This window comes from Colobus angolensis, unplaced genomic scaffold (assembly GCF_000951035.1).
Source record: "Colobus angolensis palliatus isolate OR3802 unplaced genomic scaffold, Cang.pa_1.0 Scaffold62, whole genome shotgun sequence".
In the NCBI taxonomy this organism is placed as follows: domain Eukaryota; kingdom Metazoa; phylum Chordata; class Mammalia; order Primates; family Cercopithecidae; genus Colobus; species Colobus angolensis.
The window spans coordinates 10,120,772-10,140,056 of record NW_012119821.1 but is presented as its reverse complement, the minus strand read 5'-3'; the positions used below and the strand labels follow the sequence as shown (position 1 = coordinate 10,140,056).

General features: G+C 35.6%; 1 protein-coding gene across 4 annotated transcripts in view; it reads right to left on the bottom strand.

Moving 5' to 3' along the window:
• Positions 1 to 19,285, bottom strand: part of SNX2 (sorting nexin 2) — a 55,729-nt gene that overhangs the window by 14,127 nt on the left and 22,317 nt on the right. For all 4 annotated transcript variants that reach the window (XM_011963707.1, XM_011963706.1, XM_011963705.1 and 1 more), the window contains 5 exons: positions 12,367 to 12,445; positions 4,099 to 4,174; positions 3,049 to 3,162; positions 2,702 to 2,795; positions 751 to 956 (listed from right to left, as the gene is read on the bottom strand). In XM_011963707.1, coding sequence (XP_011819097.1) covers positions 751 to 956; positions 2,702 to 2,795; positions 3,049 to 3,162; positions 4,099 to 4,174; positions 12,367 to 12,445 — 569 coding nt within the window. The remainder of the gene's footprint in view (positions 1 to 750; positions 957 to 2,701; positions 2,796 to 3,048; positions 3,163 to 4,098; positions 4,175 to 12,366; positions 12,446 to 19,285) is intronic.

Here is a 19,285-nt window from a genome sequence, read left to right as displayed (position 1 = left end):
TGGTCTCGATCTCCTGACCTCGTGATCTGCCCGTCTTGGCCTCCCAAAGTGCTGGGATTACAGGCTTGAGCCACCGCGCCCGGCCCAAAGATTCTTAAAGTATCTTCTGAAACATGATACACTGAGTAACGTTCAGTTCAGTTTAACTGTCTGAATACTGAAGATATCTGTAGAATACTAATTTTTGCTAACTGGATCACTTTCTCAACTATTCAGAAATTGCACTATTTAAGTATTACCGTTCAGTAACACAATTTATGATCTAATCTAGTCCCATCTCATCTATAAACACACGGTGACTACACATTTGAGGACACAAAGTCTGATTACATCCAAATTCATGAAAAAGCCCCCATTAAACATATTCACTGCAATAATCGTTTCTGGTTCTATCCTATTTATTACACAGTCAGCTTTACTAATGACAATAGAGTCCAGTGAGTAGTTTCAGTTAGTGCTAGAATGAGCAAATAAATGCTATTAGTTAGTTCCAAACTTGTATAAGCAAATACGTAAGTAAACATATGTTTTCTATCTTATCTGTCATTCCTTTGACCTGTTAAAAACATTAATTCTATCTATTGTACTGTGCAAGTTATAGGGAAGAAAGTATTAAGTTATGTATAATTACCTTGAAACCACTTTATTCTTGCTAGTATAGGAGGAATTTAGACATTTAAACACAGAACTAATAGGAAACAAAATACTTTTTAAAGCACACAAGTGAGAAGAATGCAAGAAAGGGCTTACTTTCACTGCAGCAATAAGACGAATGTAGTCACTAAGTAGTTCTGAAAACATATAAAAATCAGCAAAAGCTTGCTCTTGATGTAACTGGTCTATCTTCTCCTCAACCTCTGCAAGCTGAGACAAAGCTCTAGATAAAGCAGTATGATCCTCAGAATTACCTAACATGGCAGCACTTTTAGCAAAGGCAGCTGTGTTGGCTGAAAGTTCTGAAATTTAAAAAACAGTATGCACTTTTAGTGTTCGCTAGCAAAATTTTAAAATATTGTATTGATTTTTTCCAATTTTCTCTAAATTTTACTTATTCACAAGTTGCTCAAATAATATTTTAAAGTAATTAACATGAAACAATTAGTCATTAAAATGCCTCAGGCATAAATGCCAAGTGCTCGGAGATCTATTGAAAACACGGACAAATCACTGCTTATATTCCAAAGGGATGAACTATGTTTAAATTATTTAATAAAAAAATCTGGGCCAGGTGTGGTGGCTCAAGCCTCTAATCCCGGCACTTTGGGAGTTCGAGACGGGCGGATCACGAGGTCAGGAGATCGAGACCATCCTGGCTAACACGGTGAAACCCCGTCTCTACTAAAAATACAAAAAAAAAAAACCAGCCGGGCGAGGTGGCGGGCGCTTGTAGTCCCAGCTACTCGGGAGGCTGAGGCAGGAGAATGGCGTGAACCCCGGAGGCAGAGCTTGCAGTGAGCTGAGATCCAGCCACTGTACTCCAGCCTGGGTGACAGAGCGAGACCCCATCTCAAAAAAAAAAAAAAATCCGCCTCCTGTTCTTTCTCCCACAATGTTCACTGTTTCTCTGTCCATTCCTAAAAATGAAATATATTTTTAATATGAGAAGAACTGGCAATACTCACAATTGATTTATACCACATTTCTGGTCTTTAACCACTTGTCATTGAAAATAATGTTTATAATTTTTAATCAGAATATTATTTAGCTAACAGGAGCAAAGGTAAAATTATATACACAATATAAATTTTAATGTTTTTTTCCTCTATTGTGCAACAATCTCACTAAAATATTAGAATTTCTAAAAAGATTTAGAATGTGATCATTTCAGATATTTCAAATAAAGAAAAGTAGATGTTTACAGACTGAACACTGTCAATGACTAATAATTACATTGCCTGGAAATTGCTCTGTTGCTCTACATTATGTAAAGTTCTCCAAAAGAGCCCATTCCCTAAGAGATATATAATTCAAATGGCAAAAGCTATTACAAACTACTTTCAATAATAAATTAGTAAGTTTCTATAATTATTTTAATAAAATGTATTGCTGGTAATGTCACATATTATTTGCTTATTAAATATCTTGGACAATTGATATTTACATTGTTGGATTCTTTAAAAATAAACCAAAAAAACTATAATTTCACTGTGAATTAAAATATTATAACTCAAATTTTCTAGGAATTTTCAGCAAAACCCCCAGATTCGTCAATATTGTAGTTCAAAAATGAAGAAAATACTTTAAAGGGCATAACAGGAAATAGAGGCACAAAACAAATACTTCCCAAAAAATCTTCAAAAAGCAATTTTCAAATCTCAAATTTTTTATTATAATCAAAGTTACTAATTGATAAGACATCTTCATTCATTTAACTGTAACTATACTTAACAAAAAGTTAATCAAGTGACCAAGTTTTAATCCAAAATTCAAATATAGTTTTCTTTGTTCTTTTTTTAACTCACATCTGTACCAGTTAACAAATACTTTTCTAAGCTCATTATTTTTCTACTTCCAAACTAGATATTAAATCAAAATAGAACAAAAAATTTTAAATAATCAAGTAGAACTAGAAAATATTGTCTTAAAACGATTGTTTTCTCTCTTCTGCAATGACTTCAGCATATTTATTTTCATAAAATTTAAATAAAATCTTTTCATTAGTTTTATGGTGCTAACCACATAAGTAATAAGGCAAACAAACCTTTTCTATGACAGACCAAGGCTTCAACACTGGCATGAAGTTTCCTAAGTTGCTGATCCAGATTCTCAAATTGCTGCTGCTTTTCTTCAAACCACTAAGAAAAAAATGAAAAATGGAGCTAATTTAGGAAGAACAAACCATTGTAAATTAGGTTACCAATACCAAGCTACATTCCTTGTTTTAAAGCAACAAATTAACCATGTATAACCATGGTGGCCAACTGATGTGGCTGAGAACTAAACTCAATAAGCAAATTAATATCCTATTTTCCACTTGTACAGCTTTAAAATGCAATTGTTGGGCTCATTAATTCATCTCATTATTCAAGTCGAAAAATCAGCTCTTACTGCATCCGATTCATTCATCTTGATTGTCATTTTGTTGACAGCGTCGGCAGCCTTGTTCACCATCCTCAATATTCCTGCTCCACTCAGAGCCTGTGTATTAACTGCCCTAGGCAGCTGGAATTGAATGACAAATAAGGGCAAACAAACCGGTTAAAAGCCTGGAGGTTTAACTGGGCACAAAAGTGATCCCCCCTCCTTCCTACCCGCCCCCAACAAATTTAAAAAAGGAGGTTGTATTTTCTTCACTCTCATACATTTCAGTAGTGAGATCTAATTTCTCAAATATACTACTTGTACATTCTCAAAGGAAAACTTAAAAAATAGACTTTCCATTTGCTTTTCTTCTGCACGTTTCCATTTAGATGGAACAAACACCCTGTTTGTCAAAATATATTAAGAAATTGCCAAGTACCCTAACACTGGCCACCTGTTTGCTAACAGAAATAAACTGTTTATAAGGAAAGAAGAAAGTCTTGAAAAAAATCTCCTTATGCTCAGTTAGCATTGTGTGATTTTGAGTTTTTAAAAAATTCTGCAACTCAAGTAAATTAAAGAAAAAAACTCAAACTAGAACTCAAATTGTTCTTAAGAGCCAAAATTATACCAAACATTTCAAACATAAAGAGCATCATGGTTAAAATTTAGGCTCTTTCAAGTCACAAATTTGCATTTCAAAACCTTAATAAGGATACCAAAATGTAGACAAGCAAACACACATTCAACTTTCTCTTTCTCTAAAATGAAGTCTGAATAAACTTATTTCAACATGATGCCTGAGGAACAACTTAGGGCATTCAGAGTTAGACTACTTATAAACCACTCTCTTAAATCTTGTTTTAAGTGTTCAAGAAAGGGACTAATCATCCTACAAGTATCAAAGCAAAGATATTTTGCTACTAATTTAGCAGGGTAATTAAAGCACTAAGCAAAAAATAATAATAATAATTACTTTATTCCATCTATTGACCCAATTATTTACTATAGTCATATAAATTACAATGACAAATAATGAGAACATTCATATACAAAAATTTAATACAGAAATAATACCTCTGAACTTTCCAAGAACTGCCTTAAATCAGGATCCTGTAGTAAAGTTGGATGTTTTACTGTTCTTTGAAGATACCTAGATTTAAGAGTAAAATTGCTCCTTTATCAGTAGTATCTTGAATTATATTTCAACAAAATTATAAAAAATAGAAATACTAGGAAAAAAGGTGTCCTCACTACTTCCTATTAGTCTGCTCTCACTGTAATTACTTAGAATCTTACAGCAATTTAATAATTAAAAAGGTTTTTGTTCATCTTTTGAAAATTGATATACTATCCAGTTTTCATAATTATGTAAAAAGAGAAATGGCAAGGGGTTGGAGTGGGGAGAGGTTAAATAACTTACCAAACTTCTCATTGCAAAGTATTAATGTTGTAAAGGGGCATGTGAGTTTGTTGAATAATTTTATCTTCAGGTGGAGTCATTACATTCTCAACTATAATTTTAGAGTTCTAAGAAACATATTATTATTACTATATATATTCCACTCAACCAAGTTTTAAATTGCTAGTATCACCAAAATGGGGAAGAGTATACCAATTGTTTTTGCATATCAGCATATTTAAATTATCACAATTAGCTTGAGTCCTCACTTGACAAGAACTAAATTTTCTTCAATATTTTACCCATACCTCAAACAAGAAATGGGGAAAGGATTCCCTATTTAATAAATGGTGCTGGGAAAACTAGCTAGCCATAAGTAAAAAGCTGAAACTGGACCCCTTCCTTACACCTTATACAAAAATTAATTCAAGATGGAATAGAGACTTAAATGTTAGACCTAAAACCACAAAAACCCTAGAAGAAAACCTAGGGAATACCATTCAGGACATAGGCATGGGCAAGGACTTCATGTCTAAAACACCAAAAGCCATGGCAACAAAAGCCAAAATTGACAAATGGGATCTAATTAAACTAAAGAGCTTCTGTACAGCAAAAGAAACTACCATCAGAGTGAACAGGCAACCTACACAATGGGAGAAAATTTTTGCAATCTACTCATCTGACAAAGGGCCAATATCCAGAACCTACAAAGAACTCAAACAAACTTACAAGAAAAAAACAAACCCCATCAAAAAGTGGGCAAAGGATATGAACAGACACTTTTCAAAAGAAGACATTTATGCAGTCAACACACACATGAAAAAATGCTCATCATCACTAGCCATCAGAGAAATGCAAATCAAGACCACAATGAGATACCATCTCACACCAGTTAGAATGGCGATCATTAAAAAGTCAGGAAACAACAGGTGCTGGAGAGGATGTGAAGAAATAGGAACACTTTTACACTGTTGGTGGGACTGTCAACTAGTTCAACCACTGTGGAAGACAGTGTGGCAATTCCTCAAGGATCTAGAACTAGAAATACCATTTGACCCAGTCATCCCACTACTGGGTATATACCCAAAGGATTATAAATCATGCTGCTGTAAAGACACATGCACACGTATGTTTATTGTGGCACTATTCACAATAGCAAAGACTTGGAACCAATCCAAATGTCCATCAATGACAGACTGGACTAAGAAAATGTGGCACATATCCACCATGGAATACTATGCAGCCAAAAAAAGGATGAGTTCATGTCCTTTGTAGGGACGTGGATGCAGCTGGAAACCATCATTCTCAGCAAACTATCGCAAGAACAGAAAACCAAACACCGCATGTTCTCACTCATAGGTGGGAATTGTACAATGAGAACACTTGGACACAGGAAGGGGAACATCACACCCCGGGGCCTGTTGTGGGGTGGGGACTGGGGAGGGATTGCATTAGGAGAAATACCTAATGTAAATGACGAGTTAATGGGTGCAGCACACCAACATGGCACATGTATACATATGTAACAAACCTGCACATTGTGCACATGTACCCTAGAACTTAAAGTATAATAAAAAAAGAAAAAAAAATTTCCCCATACCTCTTCAAAGGTATTTATTCAATATTTCTATTTTTAAGATGTTGCTGTTTTTGGTAAATATCTTATCTAAATATGATACCATATAAAATCAAATAAATGAATACCATGTAAAATGAATAAAAATGAAAAAGTGAGAAACACCACTATGAAATCAATTTCCCCTTTATTAGAAAAGCTCACATGTGCCTGTCACCCATAATAAATTACCAATCATGACTTCATAAAAGGAAATAAGGTCAACTATTTGATGATTCTCAATTATTCATCTAATCCCATTAAAAACAACTGCTATCTTTCCCCAAGTTAATAACTATATGCAGTAACATTTCAGTTATATTTTTATTCACAATTAATAACACATTTATTTCTTTAGAATAAATGTAGTCAGTAATTTCTTCTACCTTTTTATAAAAGTATAAAATATGCCTAAAATTAATGTTTCTAAAAAAGGATAATCTTCTCTAAAGTCAAATTCTATACATTGATCAAAATGACTATTTTATCAGTATCAAAATGTTAACTTCTGTTTTTATATATTTAAATAAAATATACAGCATACTAAACTTCATTTTAAGTCAGTAGTCCACATAAGAAGTCATTATACTAGATCCAGAGCATTTAACAGATATCTGCAATACAACCTATGCTATGGTTTAGAAGTTTTTGCTGCCCATATTATGAAGCCAAAAAATGGATGCAGCAAGAACATTAATCCTGCAGGTTTGAGAAATGTTGGTATTTCCCCACTTGAATTTGACTTACAATTTTAACACTGAAGTTCTGTCACAATATATCAGATAAGTTATTTAGTTGTTTAGACTGAGTACTACTTGAAGGCAGTTTGCATAAGGTGCTCATCTCAGTGCATACAACAGCTAGGTAACAGCAGGAACTCAGATACTTGTAAAAAACAAACAAAAACCCAAGAAAGACAAAACATTTAGTACTTAACCTCTAAGAAATATTCTGGCTGGGTGAGGTGGCTCATGCCTGTAATCCCTGCACTTTGGCAGGTGGATCACAGGTAGGGAGTTCGAGACCAGCCTGAAACCCCATCTCTAGTAAAAATACAAAAATTAGCCGGGGTGGTGGCGGGCACCTGTAGTCCCAGCTCCTCAGGAGGCTGAGGCAGGAGAATCGCTTGAACCCAGGAGACGGAGGTTGCAGTGAGCCAAGATTGCGCCATTGCACTCCAGCCTGGGCGACAGAGAGAGACTCCATCTCAGGAAAAAAAAAGAAAGAAAGAAATATTCTAATATTTCAAACCTAAGTGGAAATACTTTGCATCATTTATATTCTAAAACAGCTTTCCAAAGTGAGTTCTGTAGAATACTAGTCTCATGTACTATTCCATGAAAAAGACTGATTCCATATCAAGAAAGTTTGAAATATATACGTATTCCTGTCTTTTAAAATTAGTATCAAACAGCATTTTATTAAGTGTTGTGAGAACTCCTACAGAAAATAACCCTAGTTGAACTTTGTTAAACCCTATGTTAACAAAACTCAATTGACTATAGATCTTTTTCATTCTACCACGTATTAGCATTCTGAAGAATCAATTTTGAAAAACGATATTCCAGAAAAATGGAGTAAAACCTTCCTTCTCAAGGGCAACATAAAATAAAGCTAAATACATATATTAAAAAATACATGTATGTATTTTTTTAGTTTATTTTTTTTAGTTTAGTATTTTTTAGTTTAGTTTATATATAGTTTATATATATTTTTTGGTTTATATATATAACATACAAACTAAAAATGTTAACTAAAAACATATAAACTAAACATATATAAACTAAAAATATAAACTAAAAACTAAAAAATGCATACATAAATATGCTTTTATATATATATAAGCGTATATAATGTTGGAATTAAGAACAGAACTATAAAATGGATTTTAAAACAATAAATATTTATAAACAAACGCCAACTAGGAATTAAGACCAGAGATGGTTGTAATATAAAAGAAAGACACAGGACAAAAAGGGTAAATGAGTGTAGGAAGAAGACAGGAAAAGAGGTATGGGGAGAAATTGAAACACTGAAAAGAGACAGAAATGGAATTGATCAATACCACATCCAGTAAGAGGTGCCCAGTAATTGTTCTTCAAGTTTACTTCAAGTTACTGATGAAAAATCACTCAACGCTTTCAAATTCTTATTTACTTACCAGAAGCAAAACAAAATAAAGTAGGTTATATAAAATGCTTGAGAGCAACAGAGTTACAAATATTTATCTTGCTTGAAACTAAAACACAAGTGCACATAATGGGAGAATAAAAAGTAGAAAGAGCCTGGGTCTTGGATGACATTCACTTGTTCATTCAACAAATACTTACTGAGCTCTTACTACCTATTAAGTACGGTTTTGAGTACCTGGAAGACATCAGTGAGCAAGATACTAAGATTCCTTCCCTAGTGAAGCTTACATTTTAGTACAAGATAGACAATAAACTATAAACATAATAAGCATACAAATGATAAAGTATGTGACAAGGTGGCAAAAGCTATGGGAAAAAAAAGACAGAATATAATGGGGTAAATATCACCAAGTATTTAAGACGTGGTTGGTGGCAATATAAATAGAATAGGTCAGAAGAAAGACAATGACTGAAACAGGCTTCACTTGAAAGGTGTTATTTGAACATATGAATTTGAACAAGGAATGAGTTAGCTATTCAAATACCCAGGAACAAAGAATTCTAGGCAGAGGGAGCAGGCAGTTGAAAAGACTCTAAGATAGGAAAATGCCGAGGGTGTTTGAGAAGCAGCAAAAACGTTAGTCTGGCCTAAAGCAGAGTGAGTGATCACGGAGGATATGAGATCAAATGGTAACACAGTGAGGTGCGCAGGTAATATAGAGTCTTGTAGTCCATTAAAAGGACTCTGGCTTTTACTGAGTAAAATGGGGGCATGGGGTCAGGGTGGAGAGGGGTTAAAAATGATCTGATTTATATTTTAGAATATAAATATATATAAAACTACTGTAAGTTCTATATTAAAGTAGAAGTGCCAAGAATGGAATCAGGGACACCAATTAGGAGGCTACTGCAGTTAACACCTTTGGACTCAAAGCCAGTAGACTGGTGAGAAAAGGTTGTATTACCAGTTATCAGAAAGAAGCAACAGAATTTCCTGGTGAATTAGATAATCCTGAACAGCTGCCTACCCCAAACTCTTTGATTTCAAAGAGTGGATTAATTAATCTACATTAACTGTTTAGGCCAGTCAGATTTTTAGATGCTTCAAATGAACACAATCCTGACACACTTACATTTTATTTATTTATTTATTTATTTATTTATTTATTTATTTAGAGACGGAGTCTCACTCTGTCAACAGGCTGGAATGCAGTGGCACGATCTCGGATCACTGCAACCTCTGCCTCCTGGGTTCAAGCAATTCTCCTGCCTCAGCCTCCCAAGTAGCTGTGACTAGAGGCACACGCCACCACACCCAGCCAATTTTTTGTATTTTTAGTAGGGACAGTGTTTTACCATGTTGGCCAGGATGGTCTCGATCTCTTGATCTCGTGATCCACCCACCTCAGCCCCACAAAGTGCTGGGATTACAGGCGTGAGCCACCGCGCCCAGCCTCACATTTACACTTTGAAGAGGAATGCATCTAAGTAATTTACCTAAGGTCACACAGAAAGTATGTAGTGTTAGTACAGGTTTCAACTGAAAAGGAATCATAAATCTTATACACTTATTATCAGGCTCTAAATTTCTCCTTTTGTATTTGCAGATGTGTATCCTTACCTATAAAATACACTCAATATGATCTAAAGATTTGAAGTACTCTCAAGAAAACCAAGCAAGTGATGTTAGGGCTACTCTTACTAGAAGTAGTCTCTGCTGACTTTAGTGAGTGTGGCACAGGGGAATACTTGGGTATTTAACCACTCCTTTTCTCTTCCTAACCTTTAATACCAGATATTTATCCTTTCATTCAATAGAGTAATCTGGATTATCTAAATTTGAACAAATACATAAATATCATACTATTAAATAAAGTAATACAAATAAAAATACTTCCCTAACCCACCAGTTCCAACTAGGTTGGGTATTCCACAGATGTACCTGCTTGATGTTTAAAGTTTAAGAAATACCACAGAAAAATCACTTTAGAAGAGCTGATTATATGAAAGGGCAAGAAAAATGCAGTTTTAAAATCCTGTACAGATTAAAAAATAAATGTATACAGGAAAATTAGCTTGGATAGAAGAATTTAGATTAAAAGAACCATTCCAGTTCCTTTGCTTCTATACCTTTATGTCTATATTTTCTTCAGTGATTTTTTTTCTAATTGAAAATGAACTTTTCCCTCATACTATACTGTTTCTTTCTTTTTTTCACTATTGTAAATTCCACTATGGTAGCATTTAACAAGCAGAATTTATCAGTAAAGAAAGTGTCTTTATACACACACTGGGTCAAGTTTCAATATCCCTTAAAACTCTCAACATTTCATACTACATGACGGTACGGTAAGTACTATGCAATGCAGTCAAGTTAGAAGAAAGGTAAACGTAGAATCAAATTATATGTCCTTGGTACAATAAATCTTCATTAAGTTCCTTATCAAGCATGCCATCTGAAATACTTCAGATTTACTCATAGAAAAATAAGACTTGAAAGGTCTCTCAAAGGGTCATGGTTACATTTTCAGGAAAGACTAAGTGAAATCAGGGTAGACAATTATCTACCTTGATTCTTAAAAATATTCAGTCTATGACCTCTCCTACAATAGAATCAATTCAAATGCCTAACCTAAACTTCTCCTGATGCAATTTAAATCCTTTTTCTGGGTAACTGCTGATTCTCACAGACATAATCCCATCTTTAAGTCTTCTCTAGTATAAGATTTTAAACTACATATTCTTTAGCTGTTCTTAATGTAAATTGTTCAAATCTAACTTCACTGTGCCATTTTTCTTAAAATGTAAACAATTTACTACTGAAAACTAGAAATAAGTTGCCCTGAAATAGTTTTAAAAAATAATTTGCGACCTAGAGAAATAGATACCACCCCCAAGACCTGTCCTATTCACCTTAACCACTGATTTTAAGCCAGAGAAAAATAAAGAGCAAGCAAACCAAAAAAAAAAATGAAATTAGAAAGTTTCAAGCCTAGGTAATTACCAACTTGTGTCTTAAATGCTGGGCTTTAAGATAATTTATATTTGTTTCCTCACTTTGTCAGCACAGCAAGGAAGGAATAATTTTAAGACTATGGAGGTGGGGTTCTTCCCATCTTCCCATCCCTCCCTGTTTTAGTCTGCTTCAATGAAGACAAGTCTTCAAAGCTATAGGAAATGTGTAGAGTCAAGTAGTCTAAAGGAAAACAGAGCATATAAATTAGCCTTTAAGTATAGCTGTCCCTCAGTATCCGTGGGGAACTGGTTCCAGGACATCCTACGGATACCAAAATCTGCAAATGTTGAACTCCCTGATAGAAAATGGCATAGTGTTTGCATAATCATCTATGGACATCCTCTCATATACTTTAAGTCACCTCTAGACTTATAATACCTAATATAATGGAAAGACTATGAAAACAGTTGTTAAGCTGTATTGTTTAGACAATAATGAGCAAAAACGTCTGTACATGTTTAGTATAGATGTAATTATTTTTTTCAAATATTTTCCATTCACAGTTAGTTGAATCCACAAATGAGGCACCCACAGATATGGAGGGCCAATTGTATACAGTCAACTCAAGCAAAGACTAATACTTTTGTACATTCAAGTAAAAATCAATTATACAAAAACAAAGGGGTACAAACTGTACTTCTCACTGTATTTAATAATGTTCTAAGTAAAAACTCATCAGAAAAATTAATTTAGATGAACTATAATTAGCTATACTTCCAACACAGTACATGAATGTGGTATAACTTCCTAGAAACCTAAATAAGACCAAAGTGGGATTATTTTTATCAAAAAATTTTTATTTTTCCCCCCATTCACAACTTCCATGTTTTCCAAGTTTGGCAGTTTCTTAGTACTCTTGGTGACTACCTATGATATAATTCTATCCCCAGCTAACTCATGTCTTTATATGTTTTCTATTATATGCTCCTGCTTGTAGCATGTAATAGAAAAATGGGTGTTATTTTGTTAGACTACTGATGAGGATTAAAAATTATACAGAATAATTATATAGTATTTTGTTGAAAGAAGTAATTTTCTTAAAAAAGTTTAAAGCAGTCTTAAGGGCCATCAAGTGGTACCTTGGAAAAAATTTAATCATTAAAACACAATTGTGCCATATAATGGAATTACATTTAAAGTACAAACATGAGAGTAATAAAATACAGCTGTCTAGAATTACCTTTCAAGAGCTGCTCTCCGTTTTTCTACAAACTCAGTGGATGATGAGTCTTCTTTACCCACTTTGACCTTGGTCATCCCTTTGAAGAAGTTGAATGAGATTCATGATGACTTTATATTGCTGTGAAAGTCTTTTATAATCATTTCTTCATAATTTAAAATACACTCAAAATTTGAACTTAACAGCCCTAAACTTGTAACTGGTATCTTATTTAAAAAGCAAAAACGTTCTGAGGAATTAAATCTCATATGTTAACATATTTACTTGGTAAATACTTAAAACATGAGAGAACAGATAAAATGTTTATAGTTTTCTGATCCGTACTGCTTTTGTTTACAGAAAAGCTTATATCAAAAAGAACCCTTATCTGTTGTATTTTATACTCCTGGTAAATTAAAATGTGTTTCTAACCCAATATGCATAATGGAATTTCAAATGAATAAATTTAAGCTCAATTAACATTTTCATTTATCATGAGCAATAATTAAAATTCTTTACTTTGGGATGACAAAAATAAATGTAATCCATGAATTTGTTATGTTTTCTCTCCTGCAGATTCTAAGAGTATGTTCTTATTTACTTATCATAGCTAGTTTTATAATGGTTGAAAGAAAAAGCTCTTTCACAGAGTCATTTATAACTTCAGATTTAAAAAATAAGTCATGTTAATTATTTCTGTATGGGAAATTTTAGACTGCAGATTTTTCTCTTTTATTCTCCTGTTCTTTTTCCTTTCCAAAATGTATTCTGTGGAAACAAAGTATTGAATATATGCTATACCATGAAAGAACCTTGAAAATATGACTCTAAGGAATTTGTCACAAAAAAAAAAAATCATCTACTGCATGACCCCCTCTACAAGAAATGTCCAGAATAGGTAAATACTTAGAAAAAGAAAGTAAATTAGTGCCTGCCTAGGGCTGGGGAGAATGAGGACATTAAGGGATGATGGCTAAGGGATCCCAGATTCCATTTTGGGGTAATAAAAATATTCTAAAATTGACTGTGGTAATGTATGCACAACTCTTAATGTATTAAAAGCCAGTGAGGTCGGGCGCAGTGGCTCAAGCCTGTAATCCCAGCACTTTGGGAGGCTGAGACGGGCGGATCACGAGGTCAGGAGATCGAGACCATCCTGGCTAACATGGTGAAACCTCATCTCTACTAAAAAACACAAAAAACTAGCCGGGCGAGGTGGCCGGCGCCTGCAGTCCCAACTATTCTGGAGGCTGAGGCAGGAGAATGGCGTAAACCCGGGAGGCGGAGCTTGCAGTGAGCTGAGATCCGGCCACTGCACTCCAGCCTGGGCGACAGAGGAAGATCCCGTCTCAAAAAAAATCAAAATCAAAATCAAAGCCAGTGAATTGGATACCCTTTTTTTTTCTTTTTCAAAACACGGTCTCATTCTGTCACCTAGGCTGGAGTGCAGTGGCATGAACACGGTTCACTGCAGCCTCTCTATATTCCAGGCTGAAGCAATCCTGAGTAGCTGGGACCACCAGCACGCACCACCATACCCAGCTAATTTTCTGTAGAGACAAGGTTTTGCTATGTTGCCCAGGCTGGCCTCAAACTCCTGAGCTCAAGCAATCCAACTGCCTCAGCTTCCCAAAGCGCTAGGATTACAGGCATGTGCTACCATACCCGACCTAGACACTCTAAATGGATGAATTACATGGTATGTAAATTATATTCCAATAAAGTCTTTTAAAAATGGATTATGTAAAACCATACAATTCTTCAGTTTGGTACATCTTCAGTTGGGCACATTAATTATTAATCACCTATTAATGTTTTGTTTAAAATTCCAATGGAATGCAATGGCTTGAAAAGGAAAACTTAAGACACCTAAAGCTACCTCTGACTGGACTACCGGATATGGGATGTAAATTGTTTCACAAACTCTATTTCCCTGAAAAAAAATCTCACCACTAGGTAGTTCTTCACTGAAGTTAAAGACCTTCTATCCATTCTGCTTTTTAGAGGTAATCGTTAAGGGGCATTGTGTCCAATAAATAAATAAATAAATAAATAAAACCCCAAACAACCTATCTTAACCAGTTAACTTTTAATACTTTTCAACTTTGCTGTCCTTTTCTAATAGTTTAAACGGAATAGTGTTCTTAAGCCAATGAAGGTCCTACCAAAGTAGTAAGTTATGTGCTAATGAAGATTCTTCTCCCTTCAGTGGCAGTTACAAAGCTTCCCAGCAAAGAGAAGTTATGACTCTTTTTCCACGCCCCCGCTATAAGTGTAAGTTACTTGAAAACTACCAGCTATGTAATTAGAAGTTCAAAGATCAATTTGTCACTCACCTTTAATAATTGTTCAAGACTTTACTATACTTTGAAGAAATTGTTTTGCTTGGCTTCATATTACTATTTGACTACATTTATTTTTTTCCTGATAATTTCTCTATATATAAACTGTATTACATGTAGTTGCCTGAAATCCTTTTCGGAATGGTGGGGTGTGTGTGTGTGTGTGTGTGTGTATAAAGTTTTAAACAGGCCAGGCGCTGTGGCTCATGCCTGTAATCCCAGCACTTTGGGAGGCCAAGGCTGGTGGATCATGACGTCAGGAGATAGAGACCATCCTGGCTAACACGGCAAAACCCCGTCTCTACTAAAAATACAAAAAATTAGCTGGGTGCGCTGGCAGGCACCTGTAGTCCCAGTTACTCAGGAGGCTGAGGCAGGAGAAAAGCGTGAACCCAGGAGACGGAGGTTGCAGTGAACCAAGATAGCGCCACTGCACTCCAGCCTGGGCGACAAGAGCAAGACTCCGTCTCAAAGGAAAAAAAAAAAAAAGTTTTAAACAATTTAATCCACGTTAAATGTATTTCAGTTGGTTGTGGTGACTCATGTCTGTAATTTCAACACTTTGGGATTGAACCATCCCTGTAGAGGGGGGATGGTTTAAGCCCAGGAATTTGAGAGTAGCCTGGGCAACATAGTGAGATCCTATCTACCAAAAAAAAAAAAGAAAAGAAAAAATCAGCTGGGCATGGTGGCACACCTATAGTCCCAGCTACTACAAGAATAAAATAAATTGTATTCTTGCTCTGATACCTAGGCTGGAGTGCAGTGGCTTAATTGTCGTTTACTGCAGCCTCAAACTCCTGGGCTCAAATGATTCGCCTGCCTGCCTCCTGAGGAGCTAGGACCACAGGTACACATCACCATGACCAGCTAATTTTTCAATTTTTTTTTTTTTTTGTAGAAATGGGGGTCTTACTGTGTTGACCAGGCTTAAATGTATTTTAGATGATTCTACAATAACACAAGCATTATGTTATTTTTAAAAATTGGAAAGTTTTCTATTTTAGGTAAAAATTCAAGCAAACTATAATTGTGGTGAAATAACCATATTGAAATTAGGATGCAGAATAGAATCGTGATTAAGAATAGAGGGTCTGGAGTTAGAAAGCCTACATTCAAAGCTCAGCTCTGTCACTGACTTGGACCATGTTACCTAACCTTGACTAACCTTTGTTTCCTTGCCTGTAAAATAAAGACAATAAGTAAACCTCATAAAGTTGCTGAGAGGATCAACTGACAGAATGTACATGAAGTACTTACCACAGTACATCAGCACAGTAAGTATTCAGTGAATGTTAGTTATTCCTATGCTTTAATCCAGGGGTCCCCAACCTTAGGTCATGCACCAGTACTGGTCCATGGCCTGTTAGGAAGTGGGCCACACAGCAGGAGATGAGCTCTGCTTCCTGTCACATCTGTAGTGGCATTGGATTCTCAAAGGAGTGTGAACCCTATGAACTGAGCGTACAAGGGATCTAGGTTGTGTGCTCCTCATGAGAATCTAGTGCTGATGATCTGAGGGGGAACAGTTTCATCCTGAAACCATGCCCCACCCCAACCCCATCCGTGGAAAAATTATCTTTCATGAAACCTGTTGCTGGTGCCAAAAAGGTTGGGGACCACTGCCTTTTTTTTTTTTTTTTTTTTTTTTTTTTGAGACAGAGTCTCACTCTGTCGCCCAGGCTGGAGAGCAGAGGCGTAATCTTGGTTCACTGCAACCTCTGCCTCCCAGGTTCGAGTCATTCTCCTGCCTCAGCCTCCCGAGTAGCTGGCCAGTGCGTGCCATCACGTCCGGCTACTTTTTTTTTTTTTTTTTGCATTTTTAGTAGAGACGGGGGTTTCACCGTGTTAGGCAGGATGGTCTCGATCTCCTGCCCTTGTGATCCACCCACCTCAGCCACCCAAAGTGCTGGGATTACAGGCATGAGCCACTGCACCTGGTCAGGACCACTGCTATAATAGGCTAGGCTGGTCATATACATGGATAACATAAATATATCTGTATCACTGTCCCCTATTAACATCTGGAGCCAGTCAGAATCAGTAACAGAAAAGGATGCTCTTAGGATTTAGTTTCTAACTTCTACTTTGAATTTACATGTGGTATTTATTATACTGTAATAATTCTTGGAACGCTGAAGATTATTAAAGCAGAAAATCAGTTGGAAACATAATGACTTTAGGCATGAAAATTTAGTTTTTAAAATATTTTTGTCAACATGTAAGGATTAACTAAGCATATACAGCTACCAAAATGAGATAAAATAATATGTTGTTTTACCTCTTTTGGTATGTAAAAATGTTGCATGATGAAGTCAAAAAAGACATTAATAAAAAAAACTATGATAAATAAAACTTAAGTTCTCTACAGAGATAACAGGATGCCAAAAATACCACTACAATAGTTTAGAGTAGAAGAAATACAATTATTAAATTATTAACAGTTCTAAAGTAGAAGAAATAAGATTATTAAAGATTAGCAGTTCTAAAATACGGTTCAGAATACCTGGAGGGTTTCAGAGACCCTTAAGGGGGACAGGTGGGTGGGTACAAAGTCTATTTTCATAATACTAAACTATTATTTGGGTTTTTTTACTCTCATTATTTCATGAGTGTTCAGTGTAGTTTTACAAAGGTAATATGATGTGTTATTTCAAAACAAATTGAGTGCAGAAGCAGATATGAGAATACAATTATCCTCTATTGAGCCAGAAATTAAAGAGATTTGCAAAAATGAAGAAAAAAAAGTAAGCCACCCTTATTAAATTTGTCTTGCAGAATTTATCACAAATGTTTCACATGAGTTTGTTATTTTTAAAACAATAAACAAAAATTTTAAAATGTTTTCAAAGGAACTGTCCATAAATATAGCCCACATAAACAAAAGTTCCTTAGGGTCCTGAACAAATTTTAAGAATACAAAGGGGTCTTGAAAGACCAAAAAGTTAAAGAACCACTAAACTCAATTTTTGAATTAAAAAAAAAAAAGAATATAACAAATTCATCTAAATACGTTAGGTTTTGAAACCATAACAGGTACTAATAACATTGCTTTATAAACCTAATGTTTAAAAAAGTAAAAACAATAATTTAAAAATCAGTAAATTTTGGCTGAGCATGGTGGCTCCGGTCTGTAATCCCACCACTTTGGGAGGCCAGACAGGAAGACTGCTTGGGGCCAGGAGTTTGAGACCAGTTTGGGGGAAAAAAAAAAATCAGCAAAATTCTTTTTTTTTTTTTTTTTTTTGAGACGGAGTCTCGATCAGTTGCCCAGCCTAGAGTGCAATGGAGCAATCTTGGCTCACTGCAACCTCTGCCTCCCTGGTTCAAGCGATTCTCCCACCTCGGCCTCCTGAGTAGCTGGGATTTACAGGCGGGAGCCACCATGCCCAGTTAATTTTTGTATTTTTGTAGAGACAGGATTTCACTGTGTTGGCCAGGCTGGTCTCGAACTCCTGACCTCAGGTGATCCACCCGTCTTGGCCTCCCAAAGTGGTGGGATTACAGGCGTGAGCCACCATGACCAAGCCAAGATTCACACCACTGCACTCTAGCCTGGGCAGCAAAGCAAGACTCTGTCTCAAAAAAAAAAAAACAACACTTTCAGATTAATCTAAGTATAAAGAAAAGTAATGGTAGTGCTCACTTTGGTAGCACATGTACTAAAACTGTGAACAATATAGAGAAGATAATTACTTTAAAGGAAAAAACAAGAAAAAGGTAAATAAAAACCTATGACTAAAAAAGCATTGAATAAAATACTACAAAATTTTGAGATGACAGATGTCTTTTAACGGTGGGCCTATGGAGGTTTCCTCCTCTTTTGTAATTTTCTGCAGTTTCTTAACTAAGTCTTTATTGCTTATAGAAGTACAAATGTGGCCGGGCACAGTGGCTCACGCCTGTAATCCCAGCACTTTGGGAGGTCAAGGCAAGTGGATCACAAGGTCAGGAATTCAAGATCAGCCAGGCCAATATGGTGAAACCCCATCTATACTAAAGATACAAAAAACATTAGCCAGGTGTGGTGGTGTGTGCCTGTAGTCCCAGCTACTCGTGAGGCTGGGGCAGGGGAATCACCTGAACCCAGGAGGTGCAGGTTGCAGTGAGCCAAGATCGCACCACTGCACTCAGCCTGGATGACAGAGTGAGACTCCATCCCCCACCCCCCCCCAAAAAAAGTAGAAGTGTTTTTAAACTCTAAATTGAGGTACGAAATGAACTAAGATGAGCTTAAACAGCTCTTATATGAGCCAAGGCTGGTGTATAGCTGAGGGTCTAACACCTCCATCCCTTAGAAAAATGTTAACATATTAAGAATAAGTATTCTCTGATTGTGACTCAGTAAAATGGTAATCTAATGACCCTAAAAGGTTAGGGTTTCCAACTGCTTTTAACTTGGTAAACTTCAACCCCAATTTTTTTTTGAGACAGAGTCTCACTCTGTTGCCCAGGCGTGATCTCAGCTCACTGCAACCTCCACCTTCTGAGTTCAAGTGATTCTCCTGCCTCTGCCCACCAATTAGCTGGAATTACAGGCACATGCCACCATGCCTGGCTAATTTTTGTATTTTACTAGAGACAGGAGTTTCACCATG